Genomic DNA, 27,117 nt, shown 5'->3' on the forward strand with positions numbered 1-27,117 from the left:
TCCCATTTCGTCCACAACATCCTTCTTTGGCATATTAGTTCCCCTAGTATTTTGTGTGTGTTGCTCAGATTTCCAGCATCTGCAGATTTTCTCTTGTTTGTGATTGGAGGCCTATTATTCTGCCTAGTCCCATCAATCTGCACCTGAGCCACAGCCCTCCACACCCCTCCCATCCAGGTTCTTATCCAAACTTCTCTTAAATGTTGAAATCGAACCTGTATCCACCACTTCCTTCAGCAACTTGATCTACTCTCTCACCACCCTCTGAGTGAAGAAGTTCCCCCTCATGTTCCCATTAAATATTTCACCTTTCACCCTTAACCCATGACCTGTAGTTCTACTCTCACCCAACTTCAGTAGAAAAAGCCTGCTTGCATTTACTCTATCTACACCCCCATAATTCTATCTTGAGATTGTTTCTTGAAGGCAAGAAAGTACTGAAATACAGTAGAATCAACGAAAAACCACAAATAAACAACTGACAAACAGCCAATGTGCAAAAAAGACATATTGTGCAAATAAAAAATAAATAATGCTGAGAACATGAGTTGTAGAGTCCTTGAAAGTGAGACTGTAGGTTGTGGAATTGGTTCAAGAGTTAGTGAAGTTATCCACACTGGTTCAGGAGCCGGATGGTTGAAGGATATTAACTTTTCCTGAACCTAAAGGCTCCTGTGCCTCCTCCCTGATGGCAGCAGGGAGAGGAGAGCATAGCCTATTGATTACGGATGCTGCTTTCTTTTGGCTGCATTCCTTGTAGACGTACTCAGTTGGTTTGCTGGCTTTTCCTGTGATGGCCTGGACTGTATCCACCACTTCTTGTAGGCTTTCCCATTCTTGGGCATTGGTGTTTCCAGTCTGTGATGCAGCCAGTCAGGATACTCTCCACTGTACATCTATAGAATTTTATCAGAAGTTTTAGATGACATGCCAGAAAGTGAAGTAATTTAGAAAGTGAAGATAATGCTGTCAGATAATAAAATTTCAAGCCTCTCATCTGACAGCATTCGTATTGTGAAGGTAGATGTTCATGTAAGGACGTTTTGAAGGGAGCCTCTTGCTTATGGTCTCTAATAGAAATCAGATAAATATTTTTGGAAATGTGCATGTATAATCCTGAATTCTGGTAATGTGCTGGTAGTCAGGTGTACGCAGGCAGGGCAGACAGAAAATTAGAATCAGGTTTAATATCACTGACATGTATTGTGAAATTTGTTGTTTTATGGCAGCAGTACATTGCAATACATAAATAAGTAGTCCAAAAAGAGAAAAAAGTAGATTGAGGATGTGTTTATGGGTTCATTGTCCATTCACGTATCTGATGATGGAAGGGAAGAAGCTGTTCCTAAAACGTTGAGAGTGTGGCTTCAGGCTTCTGTACTACCTCCCTGATGGTAGTAATAAGAGAGCACGTTCTTGGTGATGGGGGACCTTCGTGATGGATACCACCCTTTTGAGGCATCACCTTTTGAAGATGTCCTGGATGCTGGGGAGGCTGGTGCCCATGGTGGAGCTGGCTGAGTTTCCAACTCTGCAGATATTTCCGATCCTGTGCGGTAGTGTAATCAGAATACTGTCATGGTACATCTGTAGAAATTTGACTAGTGTCTTCAGAGCCGCACTGGAATATGACCTGTGCAAACAAGGATTTGTAGTAAACATTCTTGGGCTCTACTCACTTGCAAGGACTGTAGAGTTCATGTTCTTAGTATTTTTTAAAATTTGCACATTTTGATCATCTTTTGCACGTTCAGTTTTTTCTTTTCCCAATATTTTTATTAAATTTCATATACACATACAGAATTCATAAGGATACTTATTGTAAATCAAAATAAGGTAGCACAAAATGCACTATATATAAATCACACTGATACAATCACGGTATCCCATATTCATGATCAATCAAATAAAATAAATTGAATTATGAAATACAATAATATGGTTAATTATATTTTTTTAAAAAATCTAAACTCACTACCAAGGTAAAGCTGGTTGGTTAAAAAAAAACAAAAGGGAAAAAAAGTACTTTACCATATAGTGTTTTATAATAATAGCCCAGATCTATATTTTAATAACAATTCAAAGATTTTCAAAATAGTTCAGAAAGGGTCCCCATAGCGTTTGAAAATCTTGATCAGAATCAGAAATTGAACAACAAATCTTCTCTAAATTTAAACATGACATAACATTGCATAACCACTGAGCATGTGTGTGTGCGGGGGTGGGGGGCAACCTCCTTCCATTTAAGCAAGATCACCTTCTTAGTCATAACAGAAATAAAAGCCAGTACCCACAAATGAGAAGGGTCCAAAACTTGCTCTTTCCTCAACAATACCAAATAAGGTAGTCAAAGGGTTGGGCTTATAATTAACTTTAAAAAGTACAGAAAAAGTTTGGAATACATCTTTCCCATATTTTTCAAGGCTTGAACATGACCAAAACATATGATTTAATGAAGCCTCTCCATTATTACATCTGTCGCAATAAAGAGATGTATCTACAAAAAAAAGAGAGAGCTTGTCTTTAGACTTATGAGCTGTATGTACCACTTTAAATTGTAGAAGGGAATGACGAGCACATAATGATGAAGAATTAACCATTTTGAAAATAGCCTTCCAGGTCTCATCAGATAATGAAGTATGTAAATCCTTTTCCCAATCTTTTTTAATTTTGTCTAAAGGTGCCATTCTCAGTCCCAACAACAGACCATAAATATAAGATATTGAGCCATTATCAAAAGGTTTCAAAATAAAAATTACATCTATTGTGTTCTTATCCAGGCTGGTAGGAAATATATGTAGTTTAGATCTTAAAAAAATCTCTAATCTGTAGATATCGAAAAAAGTGGGTATTTGATAGGTTGTATTTCACTGAGAGCGGCTCAAAAGAAGAAAGAACCCCTCCAACAAACAGATCCTGAAATCGTTTAAACATTTAGTTTTTGTTTAGATTCAGATTTATTTATCGTGTGTATATCACGACATACAGTGAAATATATTGTTTGTCTTAACAACCACCACAACCTAAGGATGTGCTGGGGCGGCCCACAAGTGTGACCACACGTTCCATGACTAACATAGTATGCCCACCATGCTTGGGAGAACAACACAGAAAAGGACCAGGTTCATGAAGTGTTTGTTTTGGATAAATTTTATGGTATTTCTTTATTTGTAAATGCCTGTGAGAAAATAACCTCAAGGTAGCATGCAGTAACGTATAGCTACTTTGATACATTTTATTTTGACTTGAGCTTTGAGACTCTGGGCACCATGGTAGCGTAGTGCTTAGTGTGTCGCTAATACAGTTCGGGTTCAATCCCGACATTATCTGTAAGCAGTCTGTACATCCTCCTTGTGGAATGCGTGGGTTTTCTTCAGATGTTCAGGTTTTCTCCCAAAGTCCAAAGAGGTGCTGATTAGTAGGTTAATTGGTTATTGTAAGTTGCCTGTAATTAGGCCTGGGTTAAATCGGGGGTTGCTGGGCAGTGTGGCTTAAAGGGCTGGAAGGGCCTGTTCTGCGCTGTATCTCAATAAATATGTAAATAAAATATTTTTACTAATTTGACATTTTAGCCCTTAGCGTTGAACTAATTGGACAACATATTCATTGTTTCCTGTAAGCTAGACGGCTGCACAGTAACTGAAATGCTCCCATAAACATAGCCTTTGTTGCTGTGCAGTTGGAATTTTATATATAATGTTAAATAATTTTGAAATGATGCTAATCTAATTGTGTTAATGAATATAATTCATATATTTTCTAAATAATAAAAGTACCACAACCTTTACTTTGAAACATTTTTGAGCTTCAACATACAGTGTCAGTGTTTCAAGTTACAAATTGTAATAATAAATGCAATGGAAATCAGTAGCTGATTGTTAATAAGCCACCAACCCACTGAACACTGCCTGCATCTACAAAATAAAAACATTTAAAGTACCACACAGTTTTCAGGCCATTTAAGAATTTTCTGTTCAGAGCAATGGTTGGTCTGCACATTTGTAAATTTAAAAAAAATAGAGGGTGTGTTGAAGGTATTCAAGGAGCTGTGCGTTAAGAATAGGTTACATTAAATTAAATCCCACCCTGGTGCCCGTATGTACTTCATTGGCCGTGTTGATTGAGAGTTTCTGTGGCACACCCAAGAGTCTTCCATCACCTCAGCAATCCAAATTATTGAGGACAGTTCTGTGTGTCTTGACAGGCCTCTGATCAGAAAATTCGTACTACAGAGACCCAGGTATTCGTCGCTGCTGCTCAGAAGCATCTTCTGGAAGAAAGGATGAAGCTGCTGGCAGAACTGTGGAAAGCCGGGGTCAAGGTTGGTGCTTCATTGTGTATGATGTACATGGTTTATGGGGTGTCCAGGGAAGGGTAGCACCTCTGGTGAAGGGGCTTATTGTGTCCGTTCTGGGGCAGCTGACTCACATTCGGGCCCCACCGGACACTCACCTCTCACCTCTGGCTCATTTGCATGTGACAGCAGCCACACCCCCGGTACATCGCTTCAACAGGGGTGAGAGTGGCGGGTGGCCTCATACCCTGGCACAGTAGGAATATGCCTGACAGAGCACGCAAAGTCAGCTCTGGCAGACTGAGTGGATGTGATCTACTGTGAGATCCAACGGCCAGGAAGGTGGCTGTCCAACGCTGTGTGGAGAGCGAAGGGCATGACAAGGTACTGAAGGAGTCACGGTCATCCACTGCAACCGAGGAAGCCCCCAGTTGTGACGACTACTCGTACCACTGGACCCGGACTCCGAGGTTCAGAGAGTGGAACTGGCCCAGAACAGCTTTTCCACTTTAAGAACTACCACACAGGTTTCCTGTCATCGCCAGATGTGCCGAACAACCATCAGCACATGAGATAGTATATCAGAGAGAGTTAGAGATTGGAAAAGTACCTTATAACTGAGATGGTTAAGGCAAGATCTGTAAGTGACAGAGTAGAACAGATAGGCCAGAGGCATGGTTGCAGATATTTCGTCCTTTAGCATAGACATACTGAAGTCATCTCTTAGAATCATAGAGCATTACTGCACAGAAACAGGCCCTTTGGCCCTTCTAGCCATACCATACTGTTATTTGGTATAGTTCCATCAACCTGCACCTGGACCATAGCCTCAATACCCCTCCCATCCTTCTATCCAAACTTCTCTTAAACATTACAATTAAACCTGCATCCACCACTTCCACTGGCAGCTCATTTCACATTCTCACCACCTTCTGAGTCAAGAAGTTCTCCTTAAATATTTCACCTTTAACCCTTAACATATAACCACTAGTTCTAGTATCACCCACCTTCAGTGGAAAAAGCCTGTTTGCATTTACCCTATCGATATCCCTCATAATTTTGTATACCTCTATCAAATCTCCTCTAATTTTCATATGCTTCAGGGAACAAGGTCCCAACCTATTCAAATCTTTCCCTGTAAATTGGGTCTTCAACTCCCGGCAACATCCTTGTAAATTTTCTCTGTACTCTTTCAAGCTTATTGATATCTTTCCTGTAGGTAGGTGACCAGGACAACAACCAAAACTGTACTCAAAATTTGGCCTCAACAGCATCTTGTACAACTTCAACATAACATTGCAACTGCAGTACTGAATACAATGGTTTATGAAGACCAATGTGCCAAACAATCTCTTTATGACCATCTACTCATGACGTCACTTTCAAGTAATTATTGATGTGTATTCCTAGATCCTTCTGTTCTACTGCTGTTAGAAATCTGGACCACCTTAAAATCTCTTACTACCTTTTGCTCTGTAATTATGCACTGCTATTCGAGATCTCAGCCTGAAATGTCAATCCACTTTTTGCCTCTACAAATGCTACTTGAGTTCAGCAGTTTAATTTCCACTATCAGTAGTGTGTAGGATCGCCATTCAGGATGAGATGTGCTGTTGGTTGTGTGATTACCTAGCCCTGTCAATTGGAAGTTCCCCTTTCACTCCTTAGCATGCGTGCAGCTTTCTATTCCAGTTGCACCAAGCTTGCACCTTTGTAGGTATGCCTGGCTTTCACTTCTGCTCCTTATGGAACCAGCATAGAGTGGACATCGAGAGGATGTTTCCAATAGTCGGGGAGACTAGGATCAGAGAGCACCACCTCAGAATAGAAGGACAAATGAGGTGGAATTTCTTTCGCTAGAAGGATGGTGAATTCCACGGATGGTTATGGAGGCCAAGTGAATGGGTGTATTTAAAGTGGAGGTTGATGGGTTCTTCATTAGTCAGGGTGTTCAAGAATTGTGGGGAGAAGGCAGAGAATGGGGTTAAGAAGGAAAATCAGCCATGATGCAGTGGCAGAGCAGACTCAATGGGCCAAACTGCCTAATTCTGCTCCTGTCGTATGCTCTTATGGTGGGATAGTAGGATGAGGTGATCTGTTGATCATGGGACAATTGGATATAGGAGCAGAATTAGGCCATTTGACCCACCTATCTGCTCCACCACACCATCGTCCCTCTGAACCTCATTCTGCTGCCTTCTCTCTGTGACCTTAACACCCGGACTAATCAAGAATCTATCAACCTCTGCTTTAAATATACTCAATGACTTGGCCTTCACTGCTGTCTGTGGCAATTAATTCCACAGATTCACTATCCTCTGGCAAAAGAAATTCCTCCTTATGTCTGTTCTAAATGAACATCGCTGTATTCCAGGGTTTCCCAAACCTGAGGTCTGCGGACCGACCCCTCAGTTAAAGAAAGTGGCTCATGGCGTAAAAAAAGGGTGGGGAACCCCTGTATTCTATTCTGAGGTTATGACTCTGGTCCTGGGGTCCCCCACTATAGGAAACATTCTCTCTACATCCACTCTATCTAGGCCTTTCGATGTTCGATAGGTTTCAATGATATTTCTCTCTTCCCCACCCCGCATTATTCTTCTAAACTCCAGTAAGTACCATGAAATGCTCCTCATACATTTACACTTTCATTCCCAGAATCATTGTCGTCAACCTCCTCTGGACCCTTTCCAACGCCAGTACATCTTCTCTTGGATAAGTGGCCCTAAGCTTCTCACAGTACATCTACCCTCACTCTAGTCATCGTTCTGTTCTCCTATATGTAAAATGCCCTGAGGTTTTCCTTAATCTTAATCGCTGAGTGTTTCTTTGGGTAAAATTAACAATAATGAGATCTTCTGTTTAATTGAATTGTGAAGTTTAATCATTCTGTTGTATCAATGTTCAATGACGCTTGTTCGTCACACCTTGTTGATGTTCACTTGTAGTGTTTATTTGTGAAGGTGAAACTGTCCCATGGTACTTAAATTGTTTATTGTGATATTATCCAGGCTGAAATTATGTACAAGAAGAACCCAAAACTCCTGAACCAGCTTCAGTACTGTGAGGAAACAGGAATTCCCCTGGTGGCCATCATCGGAGAACAAGAAATAAAGGAAGGAGTTGTTAAGCTCCGAGTCGTTTCTACAAGAGAAGAGGTTATTCTATTTTCATATTCGATCTTTAATGAAATTTAAGTGTTTCTTTATGTGCAGCGACTATTCCAAATAATAGGCAAGCATGAAGCATGTGAGATATTGAGAGGGGGAGCTTTATCACAGAGGGTGATGTGAGCTGCCAGCGGAAGTAGTGGCTGCAGCTTAAATTGCAGTAATTATAAGATTTTGGATAAGTACATGGATGGGAGGGGGTATGGAGGACTACAGGTTAATGGGACCGGAAAGAGTAACAGTTTGGCATAGACCAGATGGGCTGAGGGGCCTTTCTCTGTGCTGTGGTGCTCTGTGACTCAATGACTGGGGATCATGAGTTATAAGAGATTGGATAGGCTGGGGTTCACCTCCCTCTGGTATATAGAAAATGGAGGGATGAGTTTTTAGAGGTTTGTAAAACGCAAGGTGAATGGTCACAGTTTTCCTCCCTCAGGTAGGCGAGTCTAAAACTAGAGGGCACAGATTTTAAGATGAAAGAGCAAACATGTAATTGGGACCAAATGGGAAATATTTCCACAGAGGAAATTTGCTGGAATTTAGATGGGGGGGATCTAACTGAATATTGAAAGGCCAAGCTAGAGTCGATTTGGAGAGGATATTTCCTATACTGGTGGGGGAGGTCTAGGACCAGAGGGCAGTGAATCTGGAATTCATTGCCACAGTCATTATGGAGGCAAAGTCATTGGGTGTATTTAAAACAGAGGTTGATAGATTTCTTGATTAATAGGGTGTCAAGGGTTACAGGGAAAAGACAGGAGAATGGGGTTGAGAGTGATAATAAATTAGCCATGATGGAGCAGATGCGATGGGCTGAATGGCCTAATTCTGCTCCTGTGTTTATGACCTTTCAGAAGATGTATGGAATGAGCTGCCAGAGGAACTGTAGAGGTAGTACATTAACAATGTTTAGACAGGTTCATGGATAGGAAAGGCTTGGAGGGATATGAGCCAAACACAGGCAAGTAGGACTGGCTGAAGTGGGTAACTTGGCAGGCATGGATGAGTTGGGCTGAAGGGCCTATCTCAGGTCTGTATTACTTTAGCTCCAATGGATAAAAAGATACCCCGTTGTGAAAAGGCATGGCCAAGAACCATTCAGAGTAGCATCAAAATGGATTAATACTGCTACAACCCAAGAGCTGGAACAAAATCTCTGCTGTAATGGTTGATGAAATAAGAACTTTGCATCCTGCGAGGAGAGAGTTTTATTTTACCTAACACCTAGACATTTTAAAACCAAGCAACAGAGCAATGATGTAACACCTCTTGCTGATATAAGACACTAAATGGCCAATATGTGCGGACATAATTTTAAGGTGATTGGAGGAAAGTGTAGGGGGGGAATATCAGAATGTCAAATGAAAGCAGCAGAAATGCTACACCTGCCCATTCACCACTTCCTTATCCCCCTCACCTCCTTTCAGGGCCCCAAACCGCCCTTCCAGGTGAGGCAACATTTCACCTGTGAATCTCCTGGGGTCATCTATTGTGTCTTGTGCTCCTTATGCAGCTTCCTCATTGATGAGACTTCCTGATGGCCAACCGTTTTACTTCTGGTTCTCATTCCTGTTGCAACATGTTGGTCTATGGCTTCTTCTTGTACCCAGATGAGGCAACTCTCAGGTTGGAGGAGCAATACCTTATTTTCCATAAGGGTAGCCTCCAACCTAATGGCATTAGCATTGATTTTTCCTTCCCCCTTCCCTCATTTTCTGTTCCCCTCATCTGGCCTCTTAACTCTTCTTCTCACCTGCCTGTCACCTCCCCGATACCCCTCCTTTTCCCCTTTTCCCATAGTCCACTCTCCTCTCCTATCAGATTCCTCCTTCTCCAGCCCTTTACCTTTCCTGCCCATCTGGCTTCACCTATCACCTCCTAGCTATCCTCCTTCCCCTTCCTCAACATTTTTATTCTGGTGTCTTCCCCCTTCCTTTCCAGTCCTGATGAAGGGTCTCAGCCCGAAACATTGATTGTTGACTGTTTTCTATAGATGCTGCCTGACCTGTTAAGTTCCTCCAGCATTGTGTGTGTGTGTTGCTTGGATTTCCAATATCTGCCGATTTTCTCTTGTTTGTGATAACATTAACTCACTACTTTTTTTAATTTTTGCACTAATTTAATTTAAATACTTAATAAAATTCATGTTTTTCTACCCAAAATGTATTGCACAAAGACAACTAATTTCACGACATTTGCCGATGATATTCTGATTCAGATCTTAGAATAGGTTAAAGGTTGGCCAAAAGGCCTGTACTGTACTGTAATGGTCTGTTTTATGTGAATGTTTCCTGTGGTTGAGATAGGTACATTAGCAACACTTGAAGGACACTTGGATAGGTATATGGATAGGAAAAGGTTTAATGTTTAATGATCAGTATTTGCCAAATATACTTTGAAAGTGTGATCAGCTGGACAAAGATTCTGTTTGTAAAAAGAAAATGGCTATCAGGTCTGCCATGATTACTTCAATGGTCCATATTGGTTTTAACTCACGTCACTGTGTTATCTTTGGCAGATTGATGTTGTAAGAGCTAATCTCCTGGAAGAAATCAGGAAGAGAACATGCTAGTTGTAATCCCTTCACAAAGGTGCATCTCTACTGCTAAGCCACTGATATACACTGGTCACTACCACTATATATGCTGTGCTGTAGCATGAATATCTATCTCTGCTTGTTAACAAATTGCAGGATTAAGAAGCTGACTAATACCTTAACAACGTGGGGCTAAAAATAATTTTCTCGGGTGATATTAAATCTGAATTTGAATATATATCCTTTCCCAATTATGTTGTTTCCAAATATCCTTTTATTATGAAGCCTGGAATTTTGCTTATCTGGTCAAATCAATAAAAAGCATGCTGGCGACTTGGTGTCTGTTTATTGACTAAAAGTGCTTAGTTCAAGTTTAATTGTCATTCATCCATACATCAATACCCATGAATACAGCCAAACAAAACAGTATTCCTCCGAAACGCAGTTCCAACTGTCATACACAGCACAAAGCACATATAGCAGTAAACATAGTCAAACAAAAAAAAAGTCCTAATTAAAGTTCTCAGCTTGAAACATCGACTCTTTTTCCCCTTAGATGCTGCCCGACCCGCTGAGTTCCTCCAGTATTTTGTGTGTGTTGATACAGATACTCGTTTTCTTTGCTCTATTCCAATTTCACTCCCCAGCTTTTGAATATTATGGCCACAAGTCGGTAATATGCACAGAGTTCTGATGCAGAGTTTCGACTTGAAACATTGGCAATTCTCCCACAGATGCTGATTGATTCACTGAAGTTCCTCCAGCAGGTTGTTTGTTGCTCCAGATTCCAGCGTCTGCTGACTCTTGTGTCCCACAGATTTTCCTACTCTTCCCTTCACTTGTAGCTTTATGCATTTCTCTGGACCAGAGGAAGCTAAGAGGAGATCTGATAGAGCTTCATAAGATGAGAGGCATAGAGTTTGTTTGTTCGTTATGTGCCGTGTTGTGTGACATGGACGATCATGGTCTTTCATCCTATAAGGTGAAATCTAACATAAATGTCTGTGATCTCAGAGTCTTCTATGCTCGCTTTGAAAGGGAGAATAAAACTACAGCTATGAAGATTCCTGCAGCACCCAATAACACTGATCTCCATTTCAGAGTCCGACGTCAAGCTATCTTTCAAGAGGGTGAACTTTGAAAGGCGTAAGGCCCTGATGGTGTACCTATTGGGCACTGAAAACCTGTGCCAACTAACTGGCAGGAGTGTTCAAGGACATCTTCAGTCTCTTACTGCTACAACCAGAGGTTCCCACCTTCTCCAAAAGGGTAACAATCATACTATTTCCCAAAGAGAGCAGGGCAGACCTGATTCTGATTCTGTTATCAGCCTGCTTTTTATAACAGCAAACTTGTGTTGTAAAGTATAATGACTAGTGTTCCTGATTAGTGGGGTTGAGGGGCATAATAAATCGGCCATGATGGAATGGTGGGGTAGTCTCGATGGACTGAAAGGCCTAATTCTGCTCCTATGTCTTATGGCGAGTGGAGATTCATCTCTACCAAAGGAAGCTAAGGTGCTCCTTCCTGCCGCTAGCCTGCAAGTCACCCTTGGACAAGGTGTAGCACCTGCTTAGCCCTGAAACAGGGTCATGTGAAGCCATCGGAGCAGGTGGTGGATGGTCGTATGAGTAGCTGGTGCAGATCACAAATCCTGGTTACGCGACTGCTCATGCCAGTCTCTGAAAAATATTGATAATGGCTGGGGTCACCCATCTTATAAAGACACTGCTCAGAAGAAGGCAATGGCAAAATGCTTTTGTAGAAAAGATTTGCCAAGAACAATCATGGTCATGGAGACCATGATCACCTACATCATACCACACGGCTCATAATGAATTAATTAATCTTATATGCTTAATTCATCAGTTCCTTCTAGACTCTAGATAATCAGTGACTATTTTATTCCCAGTAAGGTTGGCACAACATTCACACCACCACTACTTCATCATTTCCTGCCAGTCACCTTATCTACAGACACCTCTGTGTCTAGTATCACGTCATGGGCATACAATCAATCTCTGTATATAAGCTATCTTATGTATTTATTATTATTGTATTCTTTATCTTACTGTTATTTTTGTGTTGTATCTGGTCCAGACTAAACATTAATTTCATTTCCTTTACACTTGTCATAGAGTATTAGAAAACTACAGCACAAAAACAGGCCCTTTGGCCCATCTAGTCCATGCCTGAACCATTCAAGATACATACTCCCATCAACCTGCACCCAGAACATAGCCCTCCATAGCCTTCCCATCTGTGTACCTATACAAACTTCTCTTAAATGTTGAAATGGAAATCACTCCCACAACTTGTGCTGGCACCTTGTCCCACCCTCTGAATGAAGAAATTTCTCCTCATGTTCCCCTTAAACATTTCACCCTTGACCCATGACCTCTAGTTGTAGTCTCACCCAGCCTCAGTGAAAAAACCGAGCTTAGATTTACCCTATCTATTGTGCACTGGAAATGACGTTAGACAATCTTGAATCTGGAGCTCCATTCACCGATGGGTTTTCCTGTTCTGAAACTTTGCAATGGTTGCAAGCAGAATTGGAAGCTCTCATCCAAGCTCAGTAGTATTCTGTCTGCAGTTTCCTATGACCAGGCTGAAGCCACAGCCACCAGACTGACTGCAGGGTCAGGAGGTATGGGAGCAATAAGCATTTTGAGACAATAGCAACACACACAAAATACTGGTGGAACGCAGCAGGCCAGGCAGCATCTATAGGAAGAAGTACAGTCGATGTTTCGGGCCGGGACCCTTCGTCAGGACTAACTGAAAGAAGAGATTTGAAAGGGGGAGGGGGAGATCCGAAATGATAGGAGAAGACGGGAGGGGGAGGGATGAAGCCAAGAGCTGGGAAGTTGATTGGCAAAAGGGATACAAGGCTGGAGAAGGGAGAGTATCATGGGACGGAAGGCCTTGGAAGAAAGAATGGGGGAGGGGAGCACCAGAGGAAGATGGAGAATAGAAGTTATTGTGAGTGGGAAAGATTAACTAACTAAATAAATAAATAGGGATGGGGTAAGAAAGGGAGGAGGGGCATTAATGGAAGTTAGAGAAATCAATGTTCATACCATCAGGTTGGAAGCTACCCAGACGGAATATAAGGTGTTGTTCCTCCAACATGAGTGTGTCTTCATCTCAACAGTAGAGGAGGCCATGGATTGACATTGGAATGGGAATGGGACATGGAATTGAAATGTGTGGCCACTGGGAGATCCTGCTTTCTCTGGCAGACAGAGCGTAGGTGTTCAGCGAAGCGGTCTCCCAGTCTGCGTCGGGTCTCGCCAATATATAGAAGGCCACATCGGGAGCACCAGATGCAGTATATCACACCAGCCGACTGACAGGTGAAGTGCCACCTCACCTGGAAGGACTGTCTGGGGCCCTGAATGGTGGTGAGGGGGGAATTGTAAGGACACGTGTAGCACAGTCAGCCTGTTCAGTTCACCAGCTGCCAGTGGCCATAGAGGCAAGAAACAGACTCCTTGAAAAATTATCTTTCTCTTTCAGGCATTTTTATATTTGTCCTGGGAAGAGGTTGAAGGACGACTTTGGGTAGACATTTGGCTTTAAATAATATTGTTGACAGCTGCAGAGAGTTGTGGACACAGTTCAGCACATCACAGTAGTCAGCCTCCCCTCCATGGACTCTGCCTGTCCTTCTTGCTGCCTCGTTGCAACAGAACGTCGAACAGAACAGTTTGGCCCTTTAGCCCATTATGTTGTGCAGACCTTTTAACCTACTCCAAGGTCAATCTAACACCTCCCACCCACGTAGCCTCCATGTTGCAATCATTCATGAAATAGGGATAGTTTCTTAAATATCCCCAACATGTCTGCCTCTACCGCCACCCCGGCAGGGTGTTCCCCACACTCACCGCTCGCTGTGTAAAGGACTTGCCTCTGACATCCTCTCTACACATTCCTCCAATCACCTTAAAACCATGAGCCTGGACATGAGCTACTTCCACCCTGGGGAAACGTCTCTGACTATCCACTCAATCTACAGTAAGCCTTTTATCATCTTATTCACTGGTTATATAACAGCCAGCATAACCAAAGACCCCACCCACCCCAGACATTCTCTCTTCTCCCCTTCCCCATCGGCCAGAAGATACAAAAGCCTGAAAGCACGTCCCACCAGGCTCAAGGACAGCCTCTACCCCACTGTTAAAAGATTATTGAATAGTTTCCCTATTACAACAAGAAGGACCCTTGACCTCACAATCTTCCTCGGTATTATCTTGCACCTTATTGTCACTGCACTTTCTTGGAACCTGTTACATTTTATTCTGCATTACTGTTTTAACTTGTTCTACCTGAATGTGGCAGGGTGGAGATAAATCTCTACCAAAGGAGGTGTATTGTGCTCCTTCCCTCTGCTAGCCTGCAGGTCACCCTTGAGTAAGATGCAGCACCTTCTTAGCCCCCCAGTCAGGGTCATGTGAAGCCATGGGAGCAGGCAGTGCATATCACAGGTCCTGGTTATTCTACCACTGACGCCAGGCAACCAGACTCAGAAGGGTATTGATAATGGTTGGGGGTCACCCATCTTGTAAAGACTCCGCCCAGAAGAAGGCAAACCACTTCTGTCAAAAAATCTGCCAAAAACAATCATGGTCATACAAAGACCATGAACCCCCATCTCATATGACACGGCACACAATGATGATATCAATGCATGATGTGGGATGGTAAGGTAGTGTAACTCAATTACGTCACCAGTGATCAGCGATCGGGACTCAATTCTGCTGCCGTCTCTCGGGAGTTTGTACGTTCTCCCGTGACCACTTGGGTTTTGTACAGGGGCTCTGGTTTCCTCCCCATTCCAAAGACGTCCATTAGGGTTAGTGAGCAGTTAGGGTTTTGTTGGCACCAAAGCATGATGACATTTGCAGGTTGCCCCCAGCACATCCACAGACTGTGTTGGTTGTTAACACAAAAACTGTATGTTTCCATGTACATGTCACAGATCTTAATCTGCACTGTGTGGTGATTTGATCTGTATGAACAGTATGCAATGTATCTCAAAACCTGTGACATTAATAAACCAAAACATGAGTGTCTGCAGATGCTGGAAATCCAGAGCACCACACACAAAATGCTGGAGGAACTCAGCAGGCCAGGCAGCATCTACAGAAAAGAGTAAACAATCGACATTTCGGGCCAAGACCCGTCTTCAGAACTGGAAAGGAAGGGGGACCTCACCCCTTCCATCTCTCCTGGTTTCAACTATCACCCTGCCATCTTGTACTTAGAAACATAGAAAACCTACAGCACAATACAGGCCCTTTGGCCCACAACGCTGTGCCGAACATATACTTACTTAGAAATTACCTAAGGTTACCCATAGCCCTCTATTTTTCCAAGCTCCATGTACCTATCCAGGAATCTCTTAAAAAACCCTATCATATCCACCTCCACCACTGTCGCTGGCAGCCCATTCCACACACTCACCACTCTCTGCGTTAAAAACTTACACCTGACATCTCCTCTGTACCTACTTCCAAGCACCTTAAAACTGTGCCCTCTCTTCTTCCTTCCCTCCCCCCACCTTAGTAATAAACTATTACCAATTCAATTGAACCTGTGTGGTGAAGGGACATGAAGAGTTGAACACAATGTAGTATCAGTTAGTGATTGTGTTCCGAACTTCTTTCCCAGAACAAGAGATTGAAAATAACTTGTGACAATCGGTAAAATCAAAGCCTCTGTGGTGGCCAATAAAATTGATCCAAGGACCTGTATCATGGTTCATCCCAAGCAGTTGTGTGACAGAGGACTCTCTGATCAATGGGCAGTTTCCAGGGACACACATGGAGACAGACGTCAAGTGCTGCAGGACTATCAGCTCATGAAGGATGCCCTTCATGAAGGAAATTTCCAGCACAGCGAGATGTCTGTGAGGGAGTGCTGCCAACTGGCACATTCCAGGCTGCAGGAGCATGCGCCAGGGGAGGTACTTAAGCTTGGTGTAGCCACCTCAAAGGCTCGCTGAGTAGGTATTGTCCACTACTGCACACGCAGGAGGTGAATCACCTCAGACAACCAAAGCGTGTATCACGCCAGCGGTCATGGTTTAAAAGTGTAAATTAACATTGTGGAATGTATTGACTGCACTGTTCCCTGTGAACTGTGCATGTGCACTGCCGCACAGTAACTGAATGCTCCCACATACATAGTCTTCGTTACCGCGTCGATGGAATTTTCTTTTCTATATTGTTAATATAATTTTGAAATTAAGCTGATATAATTTTGAAATCTATGTTAATATAAGGAGCTGGTAGTAGACCTGAGGAGAGCTAAGGTACCGGTGACCCCTGTTTCCATCCAGGGGGTCAGTGTGGACAATGGTGGAGGATTACAAATACCTGGGGATATGAATTGACAATAAACTGGACTGGTCAAAGAACACTGAGGCTGTCTACAAGAAGGGTCTCTATTTCCTGAGGAGACTGAGGTCCTTTAACATCCGCCGGACGATGCTGAGGATGTTCTACGAGTCTGTGGTGGCCAGTGCTATCATGTTTGCTGTTGTATGCTGGGGCAGCAGGCTGAGGGTAGCAGACACCAACAGAATCAACAAACTCATTCGTAAGGCCAGTGATGTTGTGGGGATGGAACTGGACTCTCTGATGGTGGTGTCTGAAAAGAGGATGCTGTCCAAGTTGCATGCCATCTTGGTCAATGTCTCCCATCCACTACATAATGTACTGGTTGGGCACAGGAGTACATTCAGCCAAAGACTCATTCCATCGAGGTGCAACACAGTGCGTCATAGGAAGTCATTCCTGCCTGTGGCCATCAAACTTTACAACTCCTCCCTTGGAGGGTCAGACACCCTGAGCCAATAGGCTGGTCCTGGACTTATTTCCTGGCATAAGTTACATATTACTATTTAACTATTTATGGTTTTATTACTATTTATTATTTATGGTGCAACTGTAATGAAAATCATTTTCCCCCAGGATCAATAAAGTATGACTATGACTATGACTAATTGTGAAATACTCTGTAATTAATTATGTGTTAACGAATATAATCCATAAATTTTCTAAATAATAAATGTGCCACAACCTTTACATTGAAACATTTTGGAACTTTAACGCATTTGTATTGCCAGTGTTTCATGTTACAACATGGAATGTTTAAGGGGAACTTGAGGGAGAACTTCCTTCTCTCAGAGGGTAGAGAGGGTGTAAACAAGCTGCCGGTGTTTGTGGTGGACGTGGGTTTGGTTGCAACATTTAAGAGAAGTTTGGATAAGTACGTGGATGGGAGGGGGATGGAGGCCTATGGTCCAGATGAAGTTTGGTGCAGACTAGATTGGCCTCAGAGCCTGTAACATTCCATGGTGGCACGGGAGTGTAGTGGTTAGCTTTACAGCAGCAGCAACCTGGGTTGAATTATCGTGTCTGTCCTGTGACTGGGCTAGCATTAAACTGGGGGTTGCTGGCGATATGAGCTCAAAGGGCCGAAATAGTCTGCTTCACACTATATCTCAATTTTAAAAAATGACTCTAAAGGAGACAAATGTTATGTAGTAACTACAAAGTATTTCTTGTAGTTGACCACCACAAATATAATTATCACAAAGGGTCTCCTCAGCCATCTCAACAACAGCAGTACATTAAAAATAACTATCAATTCCCATAAGAAATATACTTAAAATTAATTGAAATAGGCAGTGCAAAAAGACAACAAAAATAGCAAGATAGTGTTCATGTATTCATTGTCCATTCAAAACTCTGATGACAGAAGAAGCTGTTCCTAAAATGTTGAGTGTGTGTCTTCAGGCTCCCGTAGCTCCAGAGAAGAGAGCATGTTCTGGCTGGTGAATATGCTTCATGATGGATACTGCCTTCTGGAGCCACTGCGTTTTGAAGATGTCCTTGGAGGGTTGTGCCCATGACGGAGATGGCCAGTCAACAACCTCTGCAGCTCTTCCCGATCCTGTGCCGTGGCCCCTCCGTCCCAGATGGTGATGCAACCAGTTGGAATGTTCTCCACGGTAAATCTCTCGAAATTTGCTCGAGCTTGCTACTGTATTGTGAGGGCCTCCTTCAGTTAGAGTTGGGCATGGATACCGCAATCTAGCTGTCCAGGTACATACGCCTGGCCGGTACCACAGGGGTATCACAATCTAGCTGCCCAGGTACGTGCGCCTGGCTGGTACCACATGGATACAGCAATCTAGCTGTCTCGGTACGTAAGCCTTGGCGGTACCACATGGAAAGCAAGTGTTGCCCATGTAGCAAGCTCCCCCTCTCCATGCATCCGGTGAACCCGAAGGAACGACAGAGACCAATATACCTTGGTACCAGCAGTGTCACAGTAGTTGCCAGTCAGCACTGAACTCAATGTATGACTGCCTTAGGGACTCCAGTTCCGGATCTTTCCTTTAGGATTTACTCCCAACACGCAAGGCAGTGAAGCTTTGAGATCAGAGTTTTCCTTCTCCTAGATGAGCTGTCGACCATGACTGACGAGCCCCATCTGCCCGAAGCAACTGGTTTTAAGGCGCCAGTAACCCTCCTTTGCCCCTTCTCCTGTCAATAGAAACAGTTGGACCGGGTTTAGTAGCTAAGCTGCACATGAAGGCCGGGAGGCACGCTTGTCAGAGGCTATTTGAGGGGCATGCCATTGGTAGTATTTAAAAGGTAGTGGGAGATTGTTCCTATTACCACCCCCTGGCTATAACAACCTGAAGGAAGTACTATTCTGTTGCCACAGCCCTAACTAATAACAATGCGTTTTCTCTCCACAAAAAGGTAAAGTGGACAAACTCACAACACGCTGGAGGAACTCAGCAGGTCGGGCAGCATCCGTGGAAAAGATCGATCGACGTTTCGGGCCGGATCCCTTCGTCCTGACATGTTGCTTTAACCCCAGCATCTGCAGAGTATTTTGTGTTTAAAAGTGGACAAACTGTTTGCTCAGCACCAGTGAAACTAAAGATCTGATTGTTGACTTCGGGAAATGAAAGGAGGGAAAACATTTGCCAGTCTTCATTGGAGGTTTGGTAGTAAAGAGAGACTTCAGTTGTGTTCAGTTCTGATCCCCCAACCCTAACCCTGGATGTGGAAGCTTTAGAGAGGGTGCAGAGGAGATTTGGACCATAAGACTTAAGATAAAATTAGGCCATTCAGCCCATTGCTTCTACCCTGCCATTAAATCATATTTGATTTATTATCCCACTCAAACCCATTCTCCTGCCTTCTCCCCAGAACCTTTGATGCCCTCAATGATCAAGAACCTATCAACCACTGCTATAAATATACTCAATGACTTGGCCTCCACAGCCATCTGTGGAATTCGTTGCCTCAATCTGTGGCAATGAATTCCACAGATTCATCACTGTCTACCTAATGAAAAATTTACTAGGGTGCTGCCTGGCTTAGAGAGCATGTCTTATGAAGTCAGACTGATACACCTAGGGCTTTCCTCTTTAGAGTGAAGGAGGATGAGAGGTGAGTTGATAGAGTCAGAAAGCTGATAAGAGACATACTGTAGACCAAATGGACAGCCCGCGACCTTTTCCCCAGGGTAGAAATGACTACGGCAAGGGGCAATAATTTTAAGGTGATTGTAGGAAGGTGAAGATAAATGTCAAAGGTAGTTTTTTCTACACAGAGCTGTAGGTGTGTGGAACATACCGCCAGTGGTGGTGGTAGACGCAGAAATATTGGCGACACGTAAGAAACTCTTAGATAGGCACAAGTTTAAATGAAAAATGGAGGGATATGTAGGAGGGAAGGCTCAGATTGATCTTAGAGTAAAGTAAAAGGTCAGCACATATCCCCGGTGAAAGGGCATCTCACAGAGTTTCATGTTCTATATTCTATGTTCCAGATGTCCCCTTTAACTCAGTGGGATGTCAATGGCTCCTTGGAATCTTAAACTGAACTTGTATACTAGGGAGGCATTGAAGCAATTGTCCAAGACGTTGCAAGCTGGCCGTCAAAGACTCGGTAAACAACGGGGAGTTTGCACGCTCTCCCCGTGACTCATACGGTCAGTACGAGTTTCCTGTCACATTCCAAAGACGTACAGTTAGGGTCAGTGAGTTGTGGACATGCTATGCGGGTACCAGAAGTGTGGCAACACTTATGGGCTGTCACAGCTCGTCCTTGGACTCTGATGGCCATTGACGCAAATGACACATTTCACTGTAAGTTTCGAGGTTCACGCTACTAATAATGCTAATCTTTATCTTTCTTTCCAATTAATTGTCACCTTTATGCCAGGTTGTTGGTGCTAATCACACGAAAAATTGTTCCACCAATGAATCCCAGCTAACCAGGCAGGCATGATGGAACATGGAGCTTGTTGACCAGCCTTTGATTATGGAGACCCTCCTTCCACTTCAGTGTCCACCTGTGATTCTAGCTCTTCACAGGTTCAGTGTGGAGGGTCCCCTTCACCTGTGAACCATTGATATTGATCGAAAAATCACATGGGCACAATTAACATCACAGACTAATTCTTGAAGGTGTAGAAATCTGACCGAGTGCTGTTTGCACAGGGACTGCTAAGATTGGTAAGTGCAAAGAAATGGATGGACATTTAATAGAAGTATTCAAAATTGTTGAAAGTTTTAATAGGGTCAGTGCCAGTGCAGAAGAGAAGTACATTAAAAACACAAGAGATTCTGCAGATGCTGGAAATCCAGAGTAACACACACAAAATGCTGGAGGAACTCAGCAGATCAGGCAGCATCTATGGAAGTGAATAAACAATCAACGTTTTGGACTGGGACCCTTCATCAGGTCTCGAGCATCTGCAAAAGGACAAAGCGTTTAAAAGATTGCAGATGGTGGAGAAAATGGCTTCTCTGTCACTATGCACAGCCAAGAAGAATCTTGGATTAAGGCAATTAGTTTAAATGAAGATAACCCTTAATTCCACCATCACCCAGGACATGCCCTCCTCTTACTGCTAGCATCAGGGAGGAGATACAGGAACCTGAAGACACACACTCAATGTTTTAGGAACAGTTTCTTCCCCTCTGCCATCAGGTTTCTGAATGGACAATGAACTCATGTATACAGCCTCACTATTTTTTTTGCTCTCTTTAGTCAGAGGGTGGCAAATCTGTGGATTCCTTGCCACAGGTGGCTGTGAAGGCCAGGTCGTTGGACATTTTTAAGGTGGAAGTTGATAGGTTCTTGATTAGTCGGGCCATGAAAGGGTACAGGGAGAATGAGGCTGAGATGGAAATGAACCAACCATGATGAAATATTGGAGCAGACTCGATGGGCTGAATGGCCTAATTCAGCTCTTGTGTCTTATGGTGTTTTTGCACAACTTGTTTAAGTTCAAAGGTCAGAGTAAATTTATTATTGAAGCACAAATAGAGTACTGTGCCAAAGTCTGGGACAGAAATATATGCTATAAATATATATATATACCTAATATCAAGACATTTGCACAGTACTGTATTTGTCAATGTGGAGCAGAGAGCGAGGCTGTAAATCAGGCAGAAGCAAAGGTTGTTGGGAGTGGTGAGGGTGGAATCTGCCAGAGGGGTATGGAACAGGCAGCAGAGGAGTGCGGGGGAGGGGATTGGGTGTGTGGCTGCAGACACACCCAGTCCTGAGACACCAGGCAATGGCATTTAATTCCAAAGAATTAGTTTATTGATCATTATAGAATATCTCCTTGGCACTTCCTGTACCCTCCCCTCTCCCTTCTGCTTTTCCCAACCATAATTCCCTTGTCCCTGTTCCCTTCCCACTCTCAGTCCACAAAAGAGACCCATATCAGAATAAGATTTATCAACACTCACATATGTCGTGAAATTTGTGGGTTTTTTTGCACCAGCAGCACAGTGCAATATATAAAATTACTACAATAATGTGAAAAAGTCTTAGTCACCCTAGCTGCACAGTACAGTGCAGGGCAGTGCACGGTATTGAACATACTCTATGTAATTTATAGATTTTAATCTATTGCAATGTACTGCTGCAGCAAAGCAATAACTTTCAAGACATATGCCAGTGATGTTAAACTTGATTCTGATTTCTAAATCCAATGTTTAAATTAAAGCAATTAATTAAATATGCAGGCAGATGGGGCTGCTCAGCTGTGGTTGGCAGCTCACCTAGGAGAAGGAAACCCTTATCTCAAACCTCCACTGCCTTGCAGCTGTAGCCACTCACAGGGAAGGCTTTGGGGGTAAACCCTGAGGAAAAGTCCAGAGCTGGGGTCCCTAGGACAGTCCTACGTTGAGTTCAACGCCGACTGGCAACTCCTGGCACGCTGCTGGTGCCGAACTATCAGCCTCTGGCATTCCTTTGGATTTATCAGCCGTGTGGAGAGGGGCAGCCTGCTGCCTGGGCAACCGCTCGCTCTCCGTATCAAACTGCCCCGGCCTGTGTATCACGTAGACAGCTGGGACACAACATCCATGGTTGACCCCGACCAACACAGGGTCTCATTTAAATTAATGCAATTCTATTGAAATGAAATTACGATTCTTGTACTTTAATAATATACTAGTGGACAGCGTGAGAATGGAGTTGACGGTTCAGGCTGTGAGGTAGACGGTCTGTAAGTTATATCTATTTATTGAGATACAGCACAGTATAGGGCCTTCCAGCCCAGCAATCCCCCGATTTAACCCCAGCCTAATCACCCAGGACAATTTACAATGACCAATTAACCTACTATTGAAGAAGCTTATGAGAGGAAAAAGACCAAGTACTCTGAACTGGCAACTGAAGCTGCCCAGCATGGCTGGAAGACCAAGATTTTCCCTGTAGAAGTGGGATGCAGGGGATTCGTTGCTACATCTATGACCAGTCTATTGAAGAAGATGAGGGTGAGGGGTCACTCCCTCCAACAAGCAATCAAGTCCTTGTCAAACGCAGCAGAAGAAAGCAGCAATTGGATTTGGATTAAAAGGAAAGACAACAACTGGGCTGCAAGATGAAGACAGGAGGGTATGGAACTGAGGGGGGTGTATCTGGGACGCCAGGTAGCACCGTTGAGCCCTCTGGAGACGTCGTGGGCTTATCAACGAAACGTCAAAGAAGGAGGGTGCCCAGCTGATGACCCCGATGACGTACCTACCCTCCCTCCTTGTCATCACTCCAAACCCACTGCCAACATCGAGAGTGCCAATTTACCACAGGGATTGAAATATCAGGTCCCAGTAGCTCTACTCTACTAACTGAAAGCTCTCTGGTCTGTTGGAGGAACAGCATGAAATCATGGGTAGAACATACAACCTCCTTACAGACAGAGCAGGGAATTGATTTGCCTGTACTGTAAAGCATTGTGCTAACCACCACACTACTGTGTTACATTCACATTTAACTTATTTAACCAGAAACAGATTTTAAATTGACGACAGAGATTCTTCTCTTGTAACTAAAGGGTTTCAAAGCAAATATTTTGTGGAATATTTCAAGGTATTTTAACTGTGGCCCTTTAACTTCCTTTCCCCACACTGGGTTAAAAAAAAACTGATTAACTTTGCTGCATCACAACAGTTTTAAAGAAAAGTTCAATGTAAATTTATTTTCAAAGTACATAGACGTCACCATATACAAACCTGAGGTGCATTTTCTTGTGGGCACTCACAGTAAATACAAGAAACACAATAGAATTAATGAAAGACGGCTCCCAGCTTGTCCTCATTCCCTACTCCCACCTTATTATTCTGGCATCTTTTCCCCTTCCTTTCTAGACGCTGCCTGACCTCAGCATTTTGTGTGCGTTGCTCTGAATTTCCTGAAGCTGCAGAATCTCTTGTGTTTAAGGATGTTTCTTTTTTACCTCTGCTTCATTTTAAGTTTTACAGAATAGACCAAGGTAAAACGTCCTTAGAGAGAGTGCGGAGGAGATTTACCAGGATGCTTCCTAGACTATGTCTTATGAGGATATAACTTGTGGTATTCTTTGCCACAGATGGCCATACAGGCCAAATTATTGCCAATATTTAAGAAGGAGTTTGATAGATTTCACGAGTTCATGGTGCTAGCCAGGTGTCAGAGAACATTTCGGGAGTGCAGTATTATGTGCTTCACTGGAACGGGGCTGCACGAGGACATACTCGATCAAAACTTCTCCATGGACGGCTTCCAGACCGTTCCGGCTGACTGGAAGTGCACTGAGAGCGGTAAGCGTAAAGGAGTTTGGTGCTTACTGTTCTGGTTAACAACAGATGGTGCAATCCGGGTCATATTATGATCGAGGAACGTGTTTGTAGGCCAGATATTGAACTTTTTACTGTTGGACTTCGGCCACATTCCTCTGAGATACAACACTTGGCGGTACGGGAGGTCATTCCTGCCTGTGGTCATCGAACGTGCAGCTCCTCCCGTGGAGGGTCAGACACCCTGAGCCAATAGACTGGTCCTGGACTTATTTTCCATCTGGCATAGTTTGCACTTTGTTGTTTGATTGTTTGTGGTTTTTGTATTGCTATATTTACGCTCTATTCTTGGTTGGTGCGGCTGTAATGAAACCCAATTTCCCTCGGGATTAATAAAGTATATCTATCTATCTATCTAATCAGGATGTCAAAGATTATGGGGAGAAGGCAGGAGGACAGGGTTGAAGGGGATGGTAAATCGGCAGGGTGGAATGGCGGAGCAGACTTGATGGGCTGATTGGCCTAATTCTGCTCCTGTGTCTTATGGCTCACAAGATGGACAAACAACCATTATGCAAATGACAATAAACTGGACAAATACAAAAACAAAAAAAAGCAATAAATATTGAGAACATGAGATAAAAACTCCTTGGAAGTGAATCTATAGGTTGTGGGAACAGTTTAGTGATGGGACAAGTGAAGTCATCAGTGCTGGTTCAGGAGCCTGATGGTTGAGGGTTAATAACTGTTCCTGAACCTGGTGGTATGAATCCTGAGGCTCCTGTATCTACCAGGCAGTGGTGACCTGGGAGATGGTCTGGGTGGTGGGCATCTCTGATGATGGATGCTGCTTTCTTGAAACAGCACTCCATGTAGATGTGCTCAATGGTTGGGAGGGTGATGGACTGGGCTGTCTCCACTACTTTTGTAGGGTTTTCCCTTCGAGGGCATCAGTGTTTCCATAACAGGCTGTGATGCCCCAGTCAACATACTCTTGATCACACATCTACAGAAGTTTTCAAAGTTTGAGATGATGTGCTGAATCTTTGCAAACTTCCACGAAAGTAGGGAAGGAGAGAGTAGTGTAAGAGTTTATTGGGATCTTGCTGTGCATACACTTAATGGGTTCTACCCCGTTACAAATGTTCTCCCACTGTTGCTGGGGGACAGAGATTCTGGCCTTGACGTGTGAGCTGCTTCCAAGTCTCCCAGGAGGTAGAGCTCTGTGTTTAAAGGGACAAAATTTCCTGGTTTGTTTGCTGTCTGCCTCACAGTATCTGATCCAATTTGGAGTGTTTGATTTTTTTTTTACAAACAAATAGTCACTGAATTTGTTTGACAGCCCATCAAGAGAGAGTGAAGATTCACTCACACCCGGAGGGGTCTCTCCGAGAAGTACCCTCTTGCCTCAATTCCCCACCCACCCTTGGCACAAAAGCAGATCCCCTCTTCCCCCTCCCAACCTCCCACCCCTTCCCTCAATCCCTCCCTCATCCCCACCCACCTCCCTTCCTTCATCCCTCTCCCCCAAACCTCTCTTCTCCCTCCTCTCCCACTCACACACCCTCTCCACCCCTCCCCTCCCTTCCCTTCCCCTCCCCACCACACATATCTCTGTCTCTCCTGAGGTGGGACCAGTATGGACCAATAGAACGTGGACATAAGGTGAGACATGTGGCTTTAAAGGGATGAGGGTCACCAGACTGGCGTTTTTGGCGTCAAATTCCAGAAATCTGGCTTTTTTCCAATTTGGTCAGCATTAGAAAATTCATTTGGCTTTTTGACTTTTTTCCTGGCTTTTTTACATGCTAAAATTACCTGCACGAAAATTACATACCATCCTTTTTCTAAAACATTTTCCTTTAAGCAGAATATTTTTTGGTCGGTTACGTTTGGCAATATTTCCGCCACCAAGAGTCTGGGCAAGAAGGTGCCAACCCGGCAAGTCGGCTACACGGGACGGTCATGTTCGGGTCAAGTTTGTCTCAGACCTCTGAAGTGTTTGGATGTGATTTATAATCATACAAATCGACCATGAAGTGTACTTTCTGTACGTAATAATGTTTTATGGTGAAACTGTGACGCCTTCAGCTGTTTTTATAAATCATTTATTATCACACCCATGGCCATGTCGTCAAAGGAATGGAAAGCTTCCGTAAGTACAATAGCAAATGGGAAGAAACATTTGTATGGGTTCAAAAGGCTGCTGATGGATCGGAGGCAGCTTATTGTAACTATAAGTGTGACCTGCCATTGTGCAATATGTACAGTTGACCACCTGAATGAAATCATGATTGGGCATGGGAGTACACTGGAGCACATAAAGTTACGTAAAACTAAATGTGCAAGCTTAATCAAAACATCATTTCACCTGCACTGAAAACTGATCTCATTGATGACTTTCAGAACAAGAAGTATGCCATCATTATAGATGAATCCACTGACATTTCAACATAAAAACACTTGTGTACTTTAGTTCGATTTTTAAGTGATAGGACAAGGGAAATTGTAACTGGATTTCTAGGCTTAATTCCAGCGCAAGAGGCTACAGGAGAAAACATATTCAATCTGATTGACGAGGAAATCAAACGATGTGGCCAGAGTCTTGCAAATTGCATTGGTTTTGCGTTGGATGGTGCATCAAACATGGTTGGGTGCAACTCTGTGTGGCCTAGACTAAAAGATGTGTCTCCTTTCTATGTGTAACTTAAATGTATCTGTCATTCGCTGGCACTGTCTATTCAATATGCAGTATCCAAGCTACCATCAAATATTGTTTTTTTTGCTGTCAGAAATACCCAATTGGTTTTGCCATAGTGAATTAAGACGAGAAGCATACGAAGAATTATTTAGAGTGACACAGCTACAGGATTTGAGCTAACCCAAACTGCCCCCCTCCCCTTTGAAAACCCTTCATCTACTCGGTGGCTTGGGCGTGGAAAGGTTATGTTTAATATTTTGATGAACTGGGAAGCGCTAACTGCTGAACTAGCCCAATCAAAGTTTG

The 27,117-nt window shown here is 43.3% G+C and overlaps 1 protein-coding gene across 6 annotated transcripts in view; it reads left to right on the forward strand.

Annotated features, from left to right (window-relative positions):
* Window positions 1-10,330, forward strand: part of hars (histidyl-tRNA synthetase) — an 80,899-nt gene extending 70,569 nt beyond the window's left edge. For all 6 annotated transcript variants that reach the window (XM_072264170.1, XM_072264168.1, XM_072264165.1 and 3 more), the window contains 3 exons: window positions 4,205-4,321; window positions 7,303-7,449; window positions 9,980-10,330. In XM_072264170.1, the coding sequence (XP_072120271.1) occupies window positions 4,205-4,321; window positions 7,303-7,449; window positions 9,980-10,033 (318 nt within the window). In that variant the 3' untranslated portion in view covers window positions 10,034-10,330. The remainder of the gene's footprint in view (window positions 1-4,204; window positions 4,322-7,302; window positions 7,450-9,979) is intronic.
* Window positions 10,331-27,117: the final 16,787 nt, after the last annotated feature.

The sequence above is a fragment of the Mobula birostris genome, chromosome 7 (assembly GCF_030028105.1).
Source record: "Mobula birostris isolate sMobBir1 chromosome 7, sMobBir1.hap1, whole genome shotgun sequence".
Classification (NCBI taxonomy): Eukaryota; Metazoa; Chordata; class Chondrichthyes; order Myliobatiformes; family Myliobatidae; genus Mobula; species Mobula birostris.